A 17,253-nucleotide genomic window follows, 5' to 3' on the forward strand; every position below is an offset into this window, starting at 1 on the left:
AACAGGCGAAATGAAGCCACAGCTTCTAGGAGAATCAAATCACTTGTAGGTAGTAACACAATTTTGCGAGTACTTTCAATCCTGCAATGATCAAATCGTTCAAACATTGACAGAGTCATCATTTCCCATCAAAACAGCGAAACAAAGCACAGCCAAGTACACCTTTGCATTCCAGAGCAAAAACAGTCGATATCAAGGTGTCATATTCATATTCATATTCATATTCATATTCATATTCATATTCATATTCATATTCATATTCATATTCATAATAGTTTTCACATATTTACACAAATTCGTCGAATGAAAACGCAAAACTAACACAACCAAGAAAAGGAAAACCATTATACACTGCAAGTGCCGGCCCCAGCTGACTCCGCATACTGAAAAAGGTATCGTGCAGGTAAAAGTAAAGTAAACGAGAGTGAAAAAATGCTGTTATAGACTCGCAAGAAACGCCAAAGAAAAATTGCACCCATGTACCCTCCTAAAACACCGTCTTTTTTTTATCGTTTAACCTTGTACTCATACAAAGGTTGTTTTACACAAGTAATAGCAGCTACTACTTCTGCGTCTTCTTCTATGCGGCAACGGTAGTCAGTTGCTCCTTGTGTCCTGTAGAGGCTTTGAGCATGGCCTCGTAGGGTGGGCGCTTGACGATACCACCGGTGACGGGCAGCGAGGTACCATAGCCGGTGAGGAAGGAATCGACATCGCGGGCACATTGGCGACCCTCGTTGATGCCCCAGACAATGAGGGACTGGCCACGGCGGCAGTCACCGGCAGCGAAGACGCCGGGGAGGTTGGTGTTGTAGTGGCCCGGGGGAGTCTTGATGTTCTTGCGGCCATCAAGCTCGACTACGTCGCTCATGACGCGCTGCTCGGGGCCCAGGAAACCCATGGAAAGCAGGACGAGGTCTGCGGGGAAGAATTGCTCACTGCCGTCAACGTGCTTCATGTCCCAACCGCCAGAGGCTGATTTGGTCCACTCAACACGGATGGTGTTGATGCCCTTGACCTTGCCGTTGCCGTCATCGACAAACTCCTTGGACATGACACAGTACTCACGTGGATCCTTGCCCATGTGAGTCTTGACTTCGTTGTGGCCATAGTCTGTGCGGAAGATGCGGGGCCACTGGGGCCATGGGTTGTCGCGAGCACGCTCTGCCGGAGGCTGGGGCAGCAGCTCAAAGTTTACGACCGACTTGGCACCATGGCGGACAGAAGTACCAATGCAGTCGTTACCAGTGTCACCACCACCAATGACAACAACATGCTTGTCCTTGGCCGAGATGTAGGCGTTGTCAGCCAGCTCAGAGTCGAGGAGCGACTTGGTGTTCTTGTGCAGGAACTGCATGGCGAAGTGAATGCCCTCCAGGTTGCGGTTGGGAATGGGCAGGTCACGGGCGACAGTGGCACCCGTGGCGAAGACGACCGCATCGAAGTCTTTACGGAGTGACTCCAGGTTGGGCTGCCCGTCTTCTCCGACAGTAACACCAGTCTTGAAGTTGATGCCCTCGGCAGCCATGAAATCGACACGGCGCTGCACAACCTTCTTGTCAAGCTTCATGTTGGGAATACCGTACATGAGGAGACCACCAACACGGTCAGCACGCTCAAAGACAGTGACAGTGTGGCCGGCCTTGTTGAGCTGATCAGCACAAGCCAGACCAGCAGGACCGGAACCGATGATGGCAACTGTCTTGCCAGAGCGGACCTGGGGTGGCGAAGGGATCATCCAGCCCATTTCGAAACCACGGTCAATGATGGCACACTCGATGGACTTGATACCGACAGGGTCCTCGCTGATACCAAGAACGCAGGCTCCTTCGCAAGGAGCAGGGCAAACACGACCAGTGAACTCGGGGAAGTTGTTGGTCATGAGAAGACGGTTCAGAGCGTCGCGCCATTGTCCCTTGAGAAAAGTTAGTCATATCAAATAGAAGTAATAGCAAGGAGATACTTACCCTAAAGACCAATTCGTTCCACTTGGGGATGATGTTGGAGATTGGGCAACCAGTGTCGGATTGGCAGAAGGGAACACCACAGTCCATGCAACGAGCGGTCTGGTACTTGAGTTCGTCCTCGTTGAGGCGCTGGCTCAACTCTGCCCAGTCACGTGTTCGGGTCTTGGGGTTACGGTATTTCTCAGAGCGGCGCTGGTACTTCATGAAACCGCGCGTCTTGTCGAGAACAAGCGCCTTCTTCTTTTCAGCCTTGGCATCAGTGACGCTCTCTTCAATGTCCAAGAGGTCTCTCTTCTTCTTCTTCTTGGCCTCGGCATCGGCTTCCTTGTTGCGAGACTCCTCGTGAGCGTTGCGGACATGGTTGCCAGCAAGAAGAGCAAGAGGGTACTCATTCCTCTTCTTCTCGGCAGCCTTGGCCTTCTCCTCCAAGAGAACACGCTTGTAGTCAACGGGCATGACCTTGACGAAACGTGACAGAGCGCGAGTGAAGTCAAGAAGAATGCGTGCCGCAAGCTCAGATCCCGTGTAGTGGTGGTGGTCCTCGATGAGGCCTCGCACAAAGGCAATCTCCTCTGGCTCCTCGATTCCGGATAGCTCGACCATCTCTTGGTTGACCTTTTGCTCAAAGTCCTTGTGGATGTCCAGAACGTAAGCAATACCTCCGGACATACCAGCAGCAAAGTTGCGACCTGTTGAACCGAGAACAAGGACACGGCCACCAGTCATGTACTCACAGCCGTGGTCGCCGACGCCCTCAACAACCGCCGTAACACCGGAGTTACGAACGCAGAAGCGCTCGGCAGCGATACCTCTGAAGAAGCAGGTACCGCGGGTGGCTCCGTACAAGCAGACGTTACCGATCAGGACGTTTTCTTCAGCACGGTAGACGGCGTTGCGTGGGGGGTAGATGATCAAGCGACCTCCAGAAAGACCCTTGCCAACATAGTCGTTAGCATCACCCTCAAGTTCGAGAGTAACACCAGGTGCCAGGTAGGCACCGAAGGACTGTCCAGCGGATCCACGGATGTTGACGTGAATGGTATCCTGGGGCAGACCGGCCTCGCCATAGCGCTTACTGATGTGATAGGAGAGAGTAGCGCCCAGTGCGCGATCGGTGTTGACAACATCGCACTCAATGCGCGCAGGAAGGCCCCTCTCCAGAGCAAGTTCAGACTCAGCAATGAGCTTGTTATCCAGACGGACGTGAAGTCGGTGGTCCTGCTTGCGGACGTTGAAGGTGGCGACTCCCGGACGCAGGGTGTGGGCCGGAGTCAAGATCAGTGAAAGATCGATATTCTCCGTCTTTGCAGTGCGAAGATCATCGCGAATGCGAAGAACTTCGCAGCGACCGACCATGTCGTTGATGGTGCGGAAACCGAGTTTTGCCATGATTGCCCTGAGCTCGTTCGCTACGTAGTAGAAGAAGTTGATCACGTGCTCTGGGGTGCCCGTGAATTTCTTCCTCAACTCCGGATCTTGAGTAGCAATGCCCACAGGACAAGTGTTCAAATGACACTTACGCATCATAATACAGCCCATAGCGATCAAAGGAGTGGTAGCGAAACCCCATTCTTCAGCTCCAAGCAGACAAGCGATAGCGACATCGCGTCCAGTCCTCAGCTGACCATCCGTCTGAACGATAACACGACCACGCAGATCATTCAGAACAAGCGTCTGATGAGTCTCAGCGAGACCCAACTCCCATGGAAGACCGGCGTATTTGATTCCCGTCCATCGGGAAGCACCTGTGCCACCATCGTGACCCGAAATAAGGATGTGATCAGCCTTGGCCTTGGCAACACCGGACGCAACAATGCCAACACCAGTCTCGGAGACGAGCTTGACAGAGATGCGGGCGCGAGGGTTGGAGCATTTGAGGTCGTAGATGAGTTGCTTCAGGTCCTCGATGGAGTAGATGTCGTGGTGCGGCGGAGGACTGATGAGACCGACACCAGGAGTGGAATGACGCGTCTTGGCAATGGATTGAGAGACCTTGTGGCCGGGAAGCTCACCGCCCTCTCCGGGCTTGGCTCCTTGTGCCATCTTGATCTGGAGTTCATCGGCGTCGGCAAGGTAGTTGGCGGTGACACCAAAACGTCCGGACGCAATCTGCTTGATAGCAGAGCGCATGGTATCACCGTTCTCCATGCGCAGACTGCGCTCAGGATCCTCACCACCCTCGCCAGTGTTTGATTTTCCACCAAGACGGTTCATGGCTACGGCAAGAGTCGAGTGCGATTCCATGGAGATGGATCCGTACGACATGGCACCAGTGACGAAACGGCGCACAATATCAGTCCATGGCTCGACTTGGTCGATGGGAATGGGAGCGCGGTCATCAAAGTTGAAGTCGAGGAGCCCACGGAGGGTGCAGTCCTTGATTCGCTCGTACTCGGCAATGGAGTAGGCTTCGTATGACTTGTCGTTCTTGGTGCGGACGGCGTCCTGGATGTTGGCCATGGCAGTAGGGTCGTTGACGTGAGGTTCACCTCCGTCACGCCAATGGTACTCGCCAGTCTCAGAAAGGCCAGGTACCTCGACGATGGGGCGTGTTGGGTAGCCCTTTTCGTGGAGAGCAAAGGCGTCAGCGGCGATCAGCTCAAAGGTCATACCCTTGATACGCGAGGCAGTTCCAGTGAAGCAGCGGTCGACAACCGAGTCATCCAAACCGAGAGCTTCAAAAATCTGGGCACCCTTGTAGGATTGAAGTGTCGAGATACCCATCTTGCTCATGACTTTGAGGATACCACCGTCGCAAGAATGCTTGTAGTTGTCAATGAGCTTCTCGGGAGCCATGGCCTTGCGAATAAGGCCCTCGCGGTGCATCTTCAGGATGCACTCAATGGCAAGGTAGGGGCAGATGGCATCCGCACCGTATCCGACAAGAACGCACATGTGGTGGACCTCGCGAGCCTCGCCAGTCTCGACAACAAGAGCAGCGTTGGAACGCCACTTGTTGCGGACAAGGTGGTGGTGAACCATACCAGTCGCCAAGCAAGCAGATACAGCAACACGATCAGCAGAGGTTGCACGATCGGTCAGGACAAGGATGTTGTCACCGGCCTGAATGCCCTCTGTGGCTGCTTCACAAATGCGGTCAAGAGCATTCATGTAGCCATCGATACCCTCGCTCTTGGGGAATGTAATGTCAATGGTCTTGACCGTCCAGTCGCGGTTGATTTTGTGGGTATTGTTCATGGCCTTGAACTCTTCCAGAGTCAAGATGGGGGATGGCAAAAGCAGACGACCGCACTGCGACTCGTCCATCTCCAAAAGGTTGCCCTGAGGACCAACATAGGCCTCGAGCGACATGACAATGGCTTCACGAATCGGGTCGATGGGAGGGTTTGTGACCTGAGCGAAAAGCTGACGGAAGTACTCGTACAGCAGGCGAGGTTGTGTGGCCAAGCACGCAAGAGGAGCATCGTTGCCCATGGATCCAAGAGCCTCCTTGGAATCGGCAGCCATGGGTCCAAGAAGCAAACTGACTTGCTCAAGAGAGTAGCCAAATGCTCGCAGACGAGGGTCCTCGTGAAGCTTGGTCTCGGTGAGCGCATGGGAAAGGTCGACTCCCTTGTCGCTAACAGACTGGACAACCTTGGGCAGAGTCAAGAGATTCTTGTCGATCCATCTTCGGAAGTCGTTGCGCTGTGAAACGGTCCGCTTCAGCTCGGCGTCATCGACAATTCGACCAGCGACAGTGTCGACGAGCAACATTCTGCCGGGCTGCAGACGGCCCTTTTGAACAACTCGCTCAGGCTCAATGGAGATGGTACCAACTTCAGACGCGCAAACGATGCGGTCGTCATCGGTAATGTAGTAACGGCAAGGTCGAAGACCGTTTCGGTCAAGATTGGCACCGCAGTACCGCCCGTCCGAGAAGGTGAAGAGTGCAGGACCATCCCAAGGCTCCATCATGCACGCCGCCCACTCGTAGAAAGCCTGCTTGGCGGGATCCATGGTGGAGTTGCCCTGCCATGCCTCTGGTACCATGAGCATGACTGCTTCTGGGAGAGACAGGACGCCGTTGATGGTCAGCAGCTCAAGCACGTTGTCAAAAGCTGCCGAGTCGGAACCACCGTCCTCGACAATTGGGTAGAGCAGGTCAAGCTCCTCGCCGAAGAGGCTGGACTTCATGACACCCTCGCGTGCTCGCATCCAGTTCTTGTTTCCTCGCAGGGTGTTGATCTCACCGTTGTGAGCCGCCCATCGCAGAGGCTGTGCACGGTCCCAACTGGGGAATGTGTTGGTGGAAAAACGCGAGTGCACCAAGGCAAAGTGACCCTCGTAGTCAACATTGAGCAGGTCGTGGTAGTACTCATAAACCTGCACAGGAGAGAGCTGGCCCTTGTAAACAATGTTCTTGTTGCTCAGAGAGCAAATGTAGAACCAGTTGTGCAGGCCAATGACGTGTGTAGCCCGCTTTCGCATGACATACAGCTGTCGCTCAAAGTATGCATTGTCGTACTTTTCCTGGAAATCAGCCTTGGGCTCTCGGCCGTCGCCGTAGGCTGACTTCAGCACAACAAATGGCTGAAGAATGATGGGCTCTCGTGAAAACGCCGCAGGACCGAGAAGTGTGGAGTCACGTGGCACCGCCCGCCACCCGAGCACTCTCAGGTCGAGCTGGTCTGCAACATCCTCAAACATAGCCTTGGTCTCATCCAAGATGGTAGAATCGGGCTTGAAGAACAGGTTGCCAGTAGCGTACTGGCCAAGCTTGGGCAGCTTGTAGCCTTGTTCGCGCTCGAACTCCTTGAGGAAGAATCGGTGGGGGATGGAGGTCATGACACCTGCACCGTCACCGTCTCGTGCGTCTGAGCCAACGGCTCCACGATGGGTCATGTTACATAGCAATGACCGTGCTGTGGATATGTTAGTGATTTATATTCGACATGGTTTTTGTATATATTTCTTACCATCAGAGACAATTTTGTGGCTGGCCTTGCCCTTTATGTGGCTGCGTAATTGTTAGCCATTGCTTGCTCGGTGCCCACGAACGATTGGTGTAGTTACTTACGCAGCAAAGCCGACACCGCAAGCATCCTTTTCCAGCTCTGGGTCGTACAGACCCTGCTTCAATGGCAGGGCGCCCGCCCAAGACTTGTTCTCCGGGCCATCCTGATAAGCAAACACTGAAGTTTGCTCTTGTTCAATCTGGGTCTCCTGGGGCAGCTTTGTATCTTCGGTGAACGAGACCCGACCCATTATATCGGCAACAGGCCGAATTTCTGGGTTTCGTTGGTGTTGCTGGTGGGAGCGGTGCGGTATGGAGGGCGGGTAGCGGGGTCGCTTGGGGCGTAGATCTGGAGCAGCTGGTCTAGTCTACGAGATGTATTCTGGGGCAGGCGTTAATTTAGGGCTCGCAAGATAAGGCTGGCGGTGGGAGGCAAATTGTCTTTTCGAAAAAAAAAATCAAGGTAGCTTGGTACACCTAGGCCCCAGCGCTCAGGCTCTAAAAGCAAGGAATACAGGTGGAGGGGCAATACGTGGTGCTAGAGTGGGATTGCAAGCATGAATGGGACTCGCAACTAGCCAAACAAGGGGAGCGGATTTGTCATTACTCGACGTGCGCGGTGGGGAGCGGAGGGGAGCGATTGATGGCTATGACGCTTCTACGGCACCCGGCGGCGAGTGATGGGCATTCAAGCGGCAGTCGCTGATAAGAGAGACAGGACAGCGAATGGGCCAGGGCGGGGTAGCGGGCAGGGCGCGGTAAGACGGATGGCCAACCAATGCATGGGATTCGAGGAGAAGGGGCGGCGGAGAAGCACAGCGTATGGCCGGAGGGGGTGTGGATAGCTGCAGCGGGCGTGGGAGGCAAAGCACTTACTCAATGTCGAGGGTGGTGGGAGGGGACTGGCCTTGGGGTGGCAGGCTCGCAGCGTCGGTGCAAGCAGGGGGTAGCGATTGTACGGGAGAGAATGCAAGGCTCGGGGTGGGAGAGGTCGAGGGAGCGAGATGGCGAGGGAGAAGTCGAGGGTCGCGGCAAGGTGCGAGGGAGGGCTTATGAATAAGAGGGCGGCGGGCTCAGGGCTCGTGGTGGGGTGGATATTTTCCCAATGCGCTAGCAACTTGACTTGAACAGTGTCCAATGGCGGGGCCCGCAGCGCATCGAGGGAGGCGGTTCTGGTGGAATTAGGGCCTGTCCGTCTGGCTGCCGTTGCAGACTGGGGACAGCCTGGTCGTGGGGAGTGGTCGCTTGTGCTTGTGGACCTTATTTGCATATGATGTCTAGATGGGGCCCTTTGTGCCCAGCAGAGCACCACCACCGCCGCCGCCGCCGCCATCACCATCACCATGGCTAGAGCGCCTCTCTCCCGCCACCCGAGTCAATGTTGCTGTTGCAGGCCGCTGTCTGCCCGCCACGCGGAGCCCGCTGCGAGCCTCGGTGTGCCATTTTTTTTCTCTTGCCGTGGCAGTTCACGCCATGGGATGGTGGCGGGTGGTCGTGTGCGGATAGCGTGCCAGAGTGCATGGGAAAATTGGCTTACCCCACGGTTTTTCTGCCGGTCCATGACGATAAGGCGCACGGCAATTGGCCAGGCGGCGGCGACCGCCCTGCAGTCGTTCCTCGGTGGAGGCAGGCCCTGGTCTCCGAAGGTCGGGTTGCAGCTCGTTCCGCCGTTCCACTCGGCCTGTCTCTCTCTCACTCTCTCTCTCTCTCCCACTCTCTCTCCCCCTCCAGCTGCTCCACCGGCTACGCCCCGCGCCAATTGGGCCACCGGCCTCGCCCCGGCCGTGCCACGACTGAGCTGGCGTAATTCCGGAGCGTCATCTGCCGCCTTATCTCGCTCGCCCTCACTGTCGCTCGCTCGCCCGCCCAGCCATGGCTAGGGCGGACCTTCGCGCTACCGCCTCCCTCGTCTCGCCCCCCGTTGGACGGGACGCGGTCTACATACATGTGCAGTGCTAACCCCGCCGTCGCGTGGCGGAAAGCCTCCGCCGTCCGGTTTGCATGTGCTTGCACTGGCGCCCTCTCACCCCATCAGCCTGCCCTCGCCAGCCCTCGCCAGCCCTCGCCCGCCCTCGCCCCAGGCGACAGACGGCACGACGAGAAGGCCGCAATGCCAGCCAGGCCCATGGCCACGACCAATCTGGCCTCTCCCCACCCACCTGGTCCCAGCAATAAGGCCATTCTGACCCGACCCGCCACGCCAGCCCACAGAGCAGCTTTGTCCGCATCATTGCTCGGAACAGATCGGAACCTCCGGCTGGCCAACACGGTCACGAGAACAGGCCAAGCGGCGTGCTACTGGCCAGGCCGATGTCGCCTCGTCCCCGTCCTCGTACCTACACATCAATATTACTCCCTTTTCCGCGGCGGATATTCCAGGCATGCTCCCTATCAAGACTCACCACCTGTACACCAGACCCTGAGCTAGCGCCACTCTTGCAGCTGCCACTCGACCAAAATCTCAGCACTCATTCCTGTACATAATACATTGCACCTCGGCCCTTTCAACCACTCGAGTGGGAGGCCACGACTCTCTTTCCGCTGTGACGCGGTTGCGTGGCCTACTCGCATTCGCATGCCCACGTAGAGCCCAGCGTCGTCAGAGGCGCGCATCAGCCCTGCAATCACCACTCACATGTCTTTTTTGCATGCTTTTTTTTATTGTGCCTCGTCTGACGCGCACCCCAGACTCGTCGGCCTCGCTTTTTCCGAGACAAACCCCACGTAAACTCGCTCCCACACACACTCCCACTCCCTGCTCCTATCAAGCAGGCAAATGGATCCACTTAGTATTGGCACAAGATTGACACCAGATCAGATCCATGTACCGATTATGTGGTTTTTGTCGGATCCAAGAGAAAAAAAAAGAGGAGACCCCACATCGAATCCCTGCTACCCACTCACCCAGGCAAACCTCAGCACAACCCTCTCGATACCACATTATCCACGACTATATTGTGGAATCTCATTATACCCGCCAGCCCTACCAGCTCCAGCTATGACGTGCCCAACTTTGTTTCAATCCACAACCCCGACCACCTTTGCAGTCTTGACAATCGGACCCCGCTGTCCGAACTTTCGGTCTCCGGTGCCCAGACGATCATGATCACGGGGAGAGGGGGATTAGCATTCATCTCCACTATTCATCCTGACGATCAAAAGACTTACCATCACAATACCCAACGCACATAATCCAGCCCCCAACATTGCAATTGTAATATCTGCTTCTCTTTTCCTTCCTCCTTCCTCCTAGCACAAAACGGCTACGCAAGTGCATAAAAAATACCCTGGTCTCTATCCCCTAGAAAGAAAGAAAAAAGACGAGGAAAACAAGGAATCACCCCAGATTGCCCCCAAACAAACTTTCGCCACAACATCCCCCCCAACCGGCCCGTCAGCGGCCCCATTTGCTTGCCTCACTCTGCCTCTCTCTCACTCTCACTTACACACTTACACACTTACTCACATGGCAAGCATATCCCATGCTAGTAGTACATACACATGTACGGGAAACCGCCTAGAAAAGAGCCACGTGACGTTTTCCCCCCACGATCACACCTCCCATCCAGCTGGTCAAAAAGGGTCCATGATGTGCATTTTCCCTGTCGGCTTAGCGCGCTAGACCACGCACGCCCTCCCCACGCATACGCATACCCATGCCCTAGCTACGGTAGTTGGTTAATCCACCCACTTTATACCTACCAGGGCCGCCGTTGTAAGCGCCGCTACACCCAGATAGTGATGTTGAAGGCGTGCCGCGCTATTTGCGCCTAGTAGTCTGTGTGTGTAGCGGACGCGTCGGCTGCATGGCATGGGGTAGTAGATGTACATAGGGTTGAGCACGTGAACAAAACACATGAGTAGCTGTGTATGTGCAAATAATCAACCAAGTAAGCACCCCAATTAAAGCAGACAGGGCAACACAATACCACTCAAAGTAACGCATAGTACCAATCGTAGCAACACTACCTACTAGTCCATATAACCAACCAAGCCCTCCCTTCCAAACAACAGCATAAGTACCCTGAATGAATGAATAAAAGAAGGAGAAGCAAAAAAAAGACACCACCACATTGTATCTCCTCACAATTCCCAAGACAAAAAGATCCATGAACTTTCCCCCCCACTCCCTCTCTGTTTTTCCCCTTTTGGAATGTGGGTTCTAAAGAGGGATACTTGGCAAAGTAGCGTTGAATTCTTCTTCTTATTTTTTTCTCTCTTTCTTTCTTTCCCTTGTTGATTGATTGTATATATGTATGTATGTATGTATGTATCTTTGAAGCTTGTGTCTACATACTGCATAGATGGGTATGTAATGCATGGCTTCAGTGAGCAACCAACGACTAGTATACTGTCACACACACACACACAGAGAGAGAGAGAGAGAGAAATGGTGCAATCCTTATTTTCATTATAATATAACGCTGATGCATGGCTCTGCAGACGTCGGGAGTATCCAATTTGCATGGTTTTTATGCAATTGCAGGCGCTCGGTTGTCGCACGCGCGCGCAAATGCCGCCATATCTATGGATCCGCATTGCCCTCCCATGCCACTAATTCAGCCATCAAGCAAAAAGCGCAAGTGCAGACCCCCCCAACGATGGTCCCACTTCTCATCACCGCCCAATGGCACTTGTTATATGTGTACGTGTGTATGTGTCAAGATCCAAATCCGAATATCGACTTTGAAAGATCCGTTGGTTCGCGCCCCCAAGTAAGCAGTCTTCAATGTCGCGAGTTAGCAGACGCGGCCACAGGGAGAGAGGAAGTGAATATCGGGTCAAAACTGGGGGAGCCGACAACGTACCAAGAGACAAAGAAAACGGTTGCTTGTGCAGCCGTCTCCTAGTCCTTCATCTGGTCATCGGGATCGACGAAATCCTCATCATCGTCGTCCTCGTCATCGTCGCCGAGTTCCTGGTTGGCCTTGGCAAAGTCGATGTTCTTGCCACGCGTGCGGCTGCTCATGATGTTTGCCGTCTCGATTTCCTCCATGTTGTCTTCGTCGACCTCTTCGGCTGTTTCATGCGTTAGTTGCTGTGTGCTCCATTGAATTGCATTCGTGGCGGAAATGAGGCTTACGTTCACCAGCCTGTACATACACCATCACGTTAGCTGTCTTGCGCTGGGAAGTGAGAGTCGCAATGCGTGCACACAACACACCTGTTCTTCGGCTCCAGACTCATCGCTAGAGTCGTCGTCCATAGACTCCTCCATTGTCTCGCCTTCCTGGGCCTTGCCCTTGCCCTTGACATCGGTAGTGGGGTCCTGGACGCCCTCCATCTGCTGATCTGGCTGGGCGGACATTTTCGAAAGGGCTCAAAGGGGGTTCGGTAATGAGTTCTTCAAGAGTCGCAATGAGCAGGGCTGGTCGTTTCACGGGCGATTGAGTGGTTGGCGGCTTCGTGTTTGTGTAGCAGCGGTGTAGAGGCAACAATTCCAGGTGAAGCGCCCTCCACATCTATTCCTTGCGCTACGGTCTAGCCGAAAGCGGGCTGGTCTCCTGGCCAACGCCTGCCGTTTGCAGCAAAAGCAAACACTAGCGCGTCGAGTCTGGGCCTCCAATACGGGCGTGTAGCAACACGGCTTTTTCATTTGGCAGCCTCTGCATCTTGCGCACGCCAGCGTGGTCGCCCGGACAAGCGGAACAAGGCTCAGCAAAATAAACGTTTCGTGTTGGCAAAGCAAGCGACCCAGCCACAGCTAACCGCGTCCAATGGCGGCCATCAAATGAGCAAGGAGGAATCTTCAGAATGGTTTGTTAAAATAACCACTTGTGTAGGTATCGTAAATACATCCCACCAAGCCAAATGCACCGTCTCGTTTCCCATGAATGTCGTTGGTACCATGTGCTTTTTGTAAAGTCTAACGATTGCCCATCTAGTGGTGGAACAGCCTAACGTGCTGCTCAACAAACGTGATGCCCAGTTTCTCACTCGTCTCAAATACTGCAGAATCGTTCTGGCTGCCTGTGGGGGCAGCAATGTATTTAGCTCCGCTCCTGTGGGCCCTGAAGACGTTGTCGATGAAGGGGAAGAAGGCATCGGAGCTGACCGCCACGCTCTCCATCTTGGACAGCCAGTCCTTGCGCTCCTCAGCCGTGAAAGGCTGGGGCACATGGCCTTCCTCAAAGTGCGCCTCAAAGTCCTCGCGCTCAATGCCCGACTCGGGCACGAGGCCTGAGCAAAGCAGATCAATGGCGTTGGACTTGGAGGGGCGCTTGGTGCCCTTCTTGAAGTTTAGGTTCAGCGTCTTTGAGTGGAAGCGCATCCACCAGTTGTCCGCCTTGTCACCAGCCAGGCGAGTGCAGTGGATACGTGCTATCATGTGTTAGTGGCTGCCTATCGTTGAAGTCGGCCAACTTACATTGCTGGCCAGCTCCCAGACCAATGACCTGGCCATTGAGTGCATAGCAGACACTGTTGGACTGGGTGTACTTGAGAGCAATCGTAGCGACAGTGAGGTCGCGCTGAGCCGACTCGGGCAGGGGTGGAGAGCTCTTGGGCACGATGATGGTGTTGAATGTGTCGGAGGGAAGGATCTTGGCGTCGTTGCGGTGCTGCTTGAGCGTGATACCAAAGACAGTTCTGGTCTCCTCTGGCCCCGGAACGTATTCGGGGTCCATTTGGAGCACCAAGTACTTTCCAGCCTTCTTCTTCTTGAGGATCTCCAGAGCTTCGGCGCTGTAGCCAGGGGCAATGACACCGTCGGACACTTCACGGCTGATGATCTTGGCGGTTGGGACCTGCCTTTTGTTAGTCTTTAATCGTAGCAACTGCTGAGTCTACCCACATCGACTTCGGCCGACAGAGCAATCATGTCGCCAAAACTCGACATCCTGTCGGCGCCACGGGCCCTGGCGTATGCCTGTGCCAGTCCTGACGTCTCAATGCCCTCAATGTCATCGACCATGTATACCTTGCGCTCCACCTCACTGAGAGGAACTCCAATGGCTGCACCTGCAGGCGAGACGTGCTTGAAGCTGGCGGCGGCTGGGTAGTTGAGCGCCTTGCTCAGCTCCTGCACGAGCGGCCAGGCGTTGAGCGCATCGAGCAAGTTGATGTATCCTGGGGAGCCGCAGAGCACCTTGAATGGCAAAGGCTTCTCCGCCATGGACACGGTCGCAGGCTTCTGGTGGGGGTTTGCGCCGTATCGGAGCGTCTGGAACTGGGCGCCGTCGCCCGCGTACTTCTTCCTGAAGAACTCAGAGATGGCCGTGTCGTAGGCAGACGTCTGCTCAAAAGCCTTGAGCGCATAGCGCTGCCTGCTGGTCTCGGAGACCTCGCCGTTGTTCTTGAGCTCGGTGAGGAGGTCGTGGTAGTCGTTGGGGTCGCTGATAATGGTGACGCGGGCGTGGTTCTTCGCGGCGGCCCTGAGCAGAGTGACGCCTCCAATGTCGATTTCCTCGACGGCCTCGGGGATGGTGACGTTGATGCGCGCAACCGTCTCGGAGAAGGGGTACAGATTGCAGACGACAAAGTCAATCTTGTCAATGCTGTTTGCCGACAGGTCGGAGTCGTCAGAGTCGAGGTTGCGCGCGAGGATGCCTCCGTGAACGGCGGGGTGCAGCGTCTTGACACGGCCACCAAGCATTTCAGGCGCCTTGGTGATGGCAGAGACGTCTTCGACTGGAAAGTTTGCCTGGCGGATCATCTTGGCCGTGCCGCCAGACGCAAGCAGACGGACACCGCATTCGTGCAGGCCCTTTGCCAGGTCCAGCAGACCGGTCTTGTCGTAGACGGACAGGATGGCTGTCGCACAGTCAGTGGCGCTTCCAGAAATTTTCAAGTATGCTGCTCACCTGTCTTTTGGCCGCCCATGTTGACTGATTGCAGGAGTCAATGGATAGATGGTCGACCCTTCAGAGTCAGGTCTGGGGTATTAAAATGGCGCACGACACTGTGGAGATTTTTTCTGGCCTCGCGGGGCTCAGACACCTCATCACCACGACGAGTATACGCCCCGCAATATCGGCGCCGAGCACGGGCTCGTACTTTTTTATGGTTGATGCGGCGCTGCCCTTGCTTCGCTGCCCCTCCATTGCCATGGTGCCCCCCCGATTGGTCAGAGCTTTTCCTCCACCCTGCACCGCGACATTTCACTGCGCGTGTCGTCAAATCGCATTGCAATTGATGGCGCATACTTGGGGGTTGCAAGATGCATGTGGTGTTTAGTACGAAGACGCCTTTGGCCGTTGTTCAGCGCATTCCTCCATGTCAAGCCAAGCAGCGAATGGAGACGACGCTCACGAGAATGCCTGCGCCTCGGCTCTCGCTCTCGACTCCTCCAAGATACCGGCACCATCTCCTTGTACATCTGTTGGACACTGCGCGTAGTCTCTCTCGCGAGAGCACATGCTTGCTTTTCGGCGCACGAGTGCCTAGAGTAACACTGAAATAAGTCGTCTCCAAAGCCGAAAGGTATCAGGCCGCTTCACCACATCAACCGTTGGAAGCAGCTTACACAGCCAACGCACTCTCGCTCTGACAGCATCATGACGGCGCTTTCCAATACCGAGGACCTCGCCAGCCACCTCCAGTCTGTGCTGCTGGACCTCAACGCCAACCCCTACCCAGACGTCGCGTGTCCACCAAATCTCCCGAAACGCGCTTCGGTAGCTCTGATCCTGCGCATACAGCCCAACTACTCGCACTGGCCCGACAGCTCAGACAGTCCCCTGCCGGCACGGCGCAGACGCTCCTCGGCGGTGAAGCCCAAGGATGAGTTTGACTTTGAGTCCTCGCTGCGCGCCTTCTTCGGACAGGAATGGGTCAAGCATGGCGACCCGGAGCTGCTGTTCATAAAGCGGGCTACACGAATTGGCGACAAATGGAACGGACACGTCGCGCTGCCTGGTGGGAAGCGAGACCCCGAGGATAGCGACGATCAAGTGACAGCTGCGCGAGAAGCGCTGGAAGAAGTCGGCATCGATCTGGGCCCTGAGCATGCCATTGCTGTTGGCAACCTTCCCCAGCGCATCGTCACGACAAGCTGGGGCAAAGTACCGTAGGTCAATTCTCGCGCATACAGCTTTAGCTAACCATGCCACAGACTCATGGTACTGTGTCCGTACATCTACCTCCTGACGTCTCCTTTCTACCCGTCGCAACGCCTGCAGCCCACCGAGGTGGCCTCGTCACATTGGGTTCCGCTTCGCGCGCTCCTCTCGCCTGCGCTGCGTACGCACGAATACGCCGATGTCTCTGCACGTCTGGCAAAGTCGGAGCTGGGCATCAAGCGCTGGTTCCTGCAGGCGATGCTGAGCAAGATGATGTTTGCGGCCATCCAACTCGTGCCAGCAAACTCGACACACTGCGCAACCATTCCAGACTTCATACCCATTGACGAGGCACAGGGTGTATGGAGCAATATCAGAGATGCACTGGCAGGCCCTGGGTCGAGATGCAAGGACCGGAGGCCACCGCTGCTGCTATGGGGCTTGACGCTTGGTGTTGTGAGCGACTTTCTCGAGCACATGCCTCCTCACAATGCACTGGAGCTATGGACGTATCCTACTTTTACCAGCTGGGACGTGCGATTCATCCTGTGGGCCATGTCTTACCGCTTCCGGAAACAAAAGTCTTTGGAAATGAGCACAGCGACATCGAGCGGTTCGACAACGACTAGCAACGACACGACGGAACTACCCATACAGGATTTCCCGGGAATAGGCAGCGAAGCGGTTGGGTCGTTGGAAGAGAAGCCAGGCGAGGTGGGCATAGCTGGACTGGGGGTTGGCAGGGGGTGGGGACAGAGTGGAAAGGCCAAGATGATGGCCAGAGGGGCGGCTGTCAACTCGATGCTTGAGGGATACTACCCGTGCATACGACAGGCGGTGACTACGGCACTGGTTGGCAGGATATGTGTTGCAGGCCTCGCCGTCTTTTTGACGTGGAGAAAGCTGGGTGTGGGTGCTGGATGGGTGTATGGATAATGTCGACGCGACTACGGCAGGTCAGTCTCCGAGTACCTGGATCGCAATCGACGCACTAGGATAGCGCGTGGTAGGTGTACAGCTGAACCAAGGACATGTATGCACGCCGTCGCCGTGAACCGCGAGAATGGCGCAAGAGGAACTTCGTATGATAGCTTATCAAGGCGCAACAAAGAGAAGATATTGCGTGCCCAATTCCCAATGGCACGGTTGTTGAGTCGTAGTGCCATGCGTAGCCATCCAATTGGCCGGTGATGATGGCATCGCCGTTTGTTATTGTCCAAATATCGCTCTTCCTTTTGATCCTTCTCCAAAACCGATGCAGGCGACTGGTGGTTACAAGTTGAAGGACCGACCATGATGGGATCTTTAGCTCCTAAAAAACCCCCATGTA

The 17,253-nt window shown here is 55.2% G+C and overlaps 6 protein-coding genes across 6 annotated transcripts; 2 read left to right on the top strand and 4 right to left on the bottom strand.

Annotated features, from left to right (window-relative positions):
* Positions 1–245: 245 nt before the first annotated feature.
* Positions 246–7,229, bottom strand: SETTUDRAFT_183936 (uncharacterized protein). The gene is made up of 4 exons (XM_008025720.1): positions 6,988–7,229; positions 6,887–6,927; positions 1,968–6,832; positions 246–1,915 (listed from the first exon to the last, which is right to left on the bottom strand). The coding sequence occupies exons 1-4, from the start codon at positions 7,173–7,175 to the stop codon at positions 581–583; spliced, it is 6,429 nt and encodes a 2,142-aa protein (XP_008023911.1). The 5' UTR covers positions 7,176–7,229; the 3' UTR covers positions 246–580.
* A 383-nt stretch (positions 7,230–7,612) lies between these two features.
* SETTUDRAFT_38556 (uncharacterized protein) lies at positions 7,613–8,269 on the bottom strand (the record flags this gene model as incomplete). Its single annotated transcript, XM_008025561.1, has 1 exon — positions 7,613–8,269. The coding sequence occupies one exon, from the start codon at positions 8,267–8,269 to the stop codon at positions 7,613–7,615; it is 657 nt and encodes a 218-aa protein (XP_008023752.1).
* A 402-nt stretch (positions 8,270–8,671) lies between these two features.
* Positions 8,672–9,399, top strand: SETTUDRAFT_168385 (uncharacterized protein). The gene has a single exon (XM_008025721.1). The coding sequence runs from the start codon at positions 8,870–8,872 to the stop codon at positions 9,350–9,352; it is 483 nt and encodes a 160-aa protein (XP_008023912.1). The 5' UTR covers positions 8,672–8,869; the 3' UTR covers positions 9,353–9,399.
* Positions 9,400–11,319: 1,920 nt separating this feature from the next.
* On the bottom strand, positions 11,320–12,330 carry SETTUDRAFT_168386 (uncharacterized protein). Its single transcript, XM_008025722.1, has 4 exons — positions 12,089–12,330; positions 12,008–12,017; positions 11,733–11,943; positions 11,320–11,648 (listed from the first exon to the last, which is right to left on the bottom strand). The coding sequence occupies exons 1-3, from the start codon at positions 12,230–12,232 to the stop codon at positions 11,771–11,773; spliced, it is 327 nt and encodes a 108-aa protein (XP_008023913.1). The 5' UTR covers positions 12,233–12,330; the 3' UTR covers positions 11,320–11,648; positions 11,733–11,770.
* Positions 12,331–12,721: 391 nt separating this feature from the next.
* Positions 12,722–14,866, bottom strand: SETTUDRAFT_168387 (uncharacterized protein). The gene is made up of 4 exons (XM_008025723.1): positions 14,727–14,866; positions 13,718–14,676; positions 13,292–13,670; positions 12,722–13,245 (listed from the first exon to the last, which is right to left on the bottom strand). Exons 1-4 carry the CDS (start codon positions 14,743–14,745, stop codon positions 12,806–12,808), a joined length of 1,797 nt encoding a protein of 598 aa, XP_008023914.1. The 5' UTR covers positions 14,746–14,866; the 3' UTR covers positions 12,722–12,805.
* Positions 14,867–15,419: 553 nt separating this feature from the next.
* On the top strand, positions 15,420–16,859 carry SETTUDRAFT_149136 (uncharacterized protein; the record flags this gene model as incomplete). The annotated part of the gene is made up of 2 exons (XM_008025724.1): positions 15,420–15,931; positions 15,977–16,859. The coding sequence occupies 2 exons, from the start codon at positions 15,420–15,422 to the stop codon at positions 16,857–16,859; spliced, it is 1,395 nt and encodes a 464-aa protein (XP_008023915.1).
* Positions 16,860–17,253: the final 394 nt, after the last annotated feature.

The sequence above is a fragment of the Exserohilum turcica genome (genome assembly GCF_000359705.1).
Source record: "Exserohilum turcica Et28A unplaced genomic scaffold SETTUscaffold_15, whole genome shotgun sequence".
NCBI lineage: Eukaryota > Fungi > Ascomycota > Dothideomycetes > Pleosporales > Pleosporaceae > Exserohilum > Exserohilum turcicum.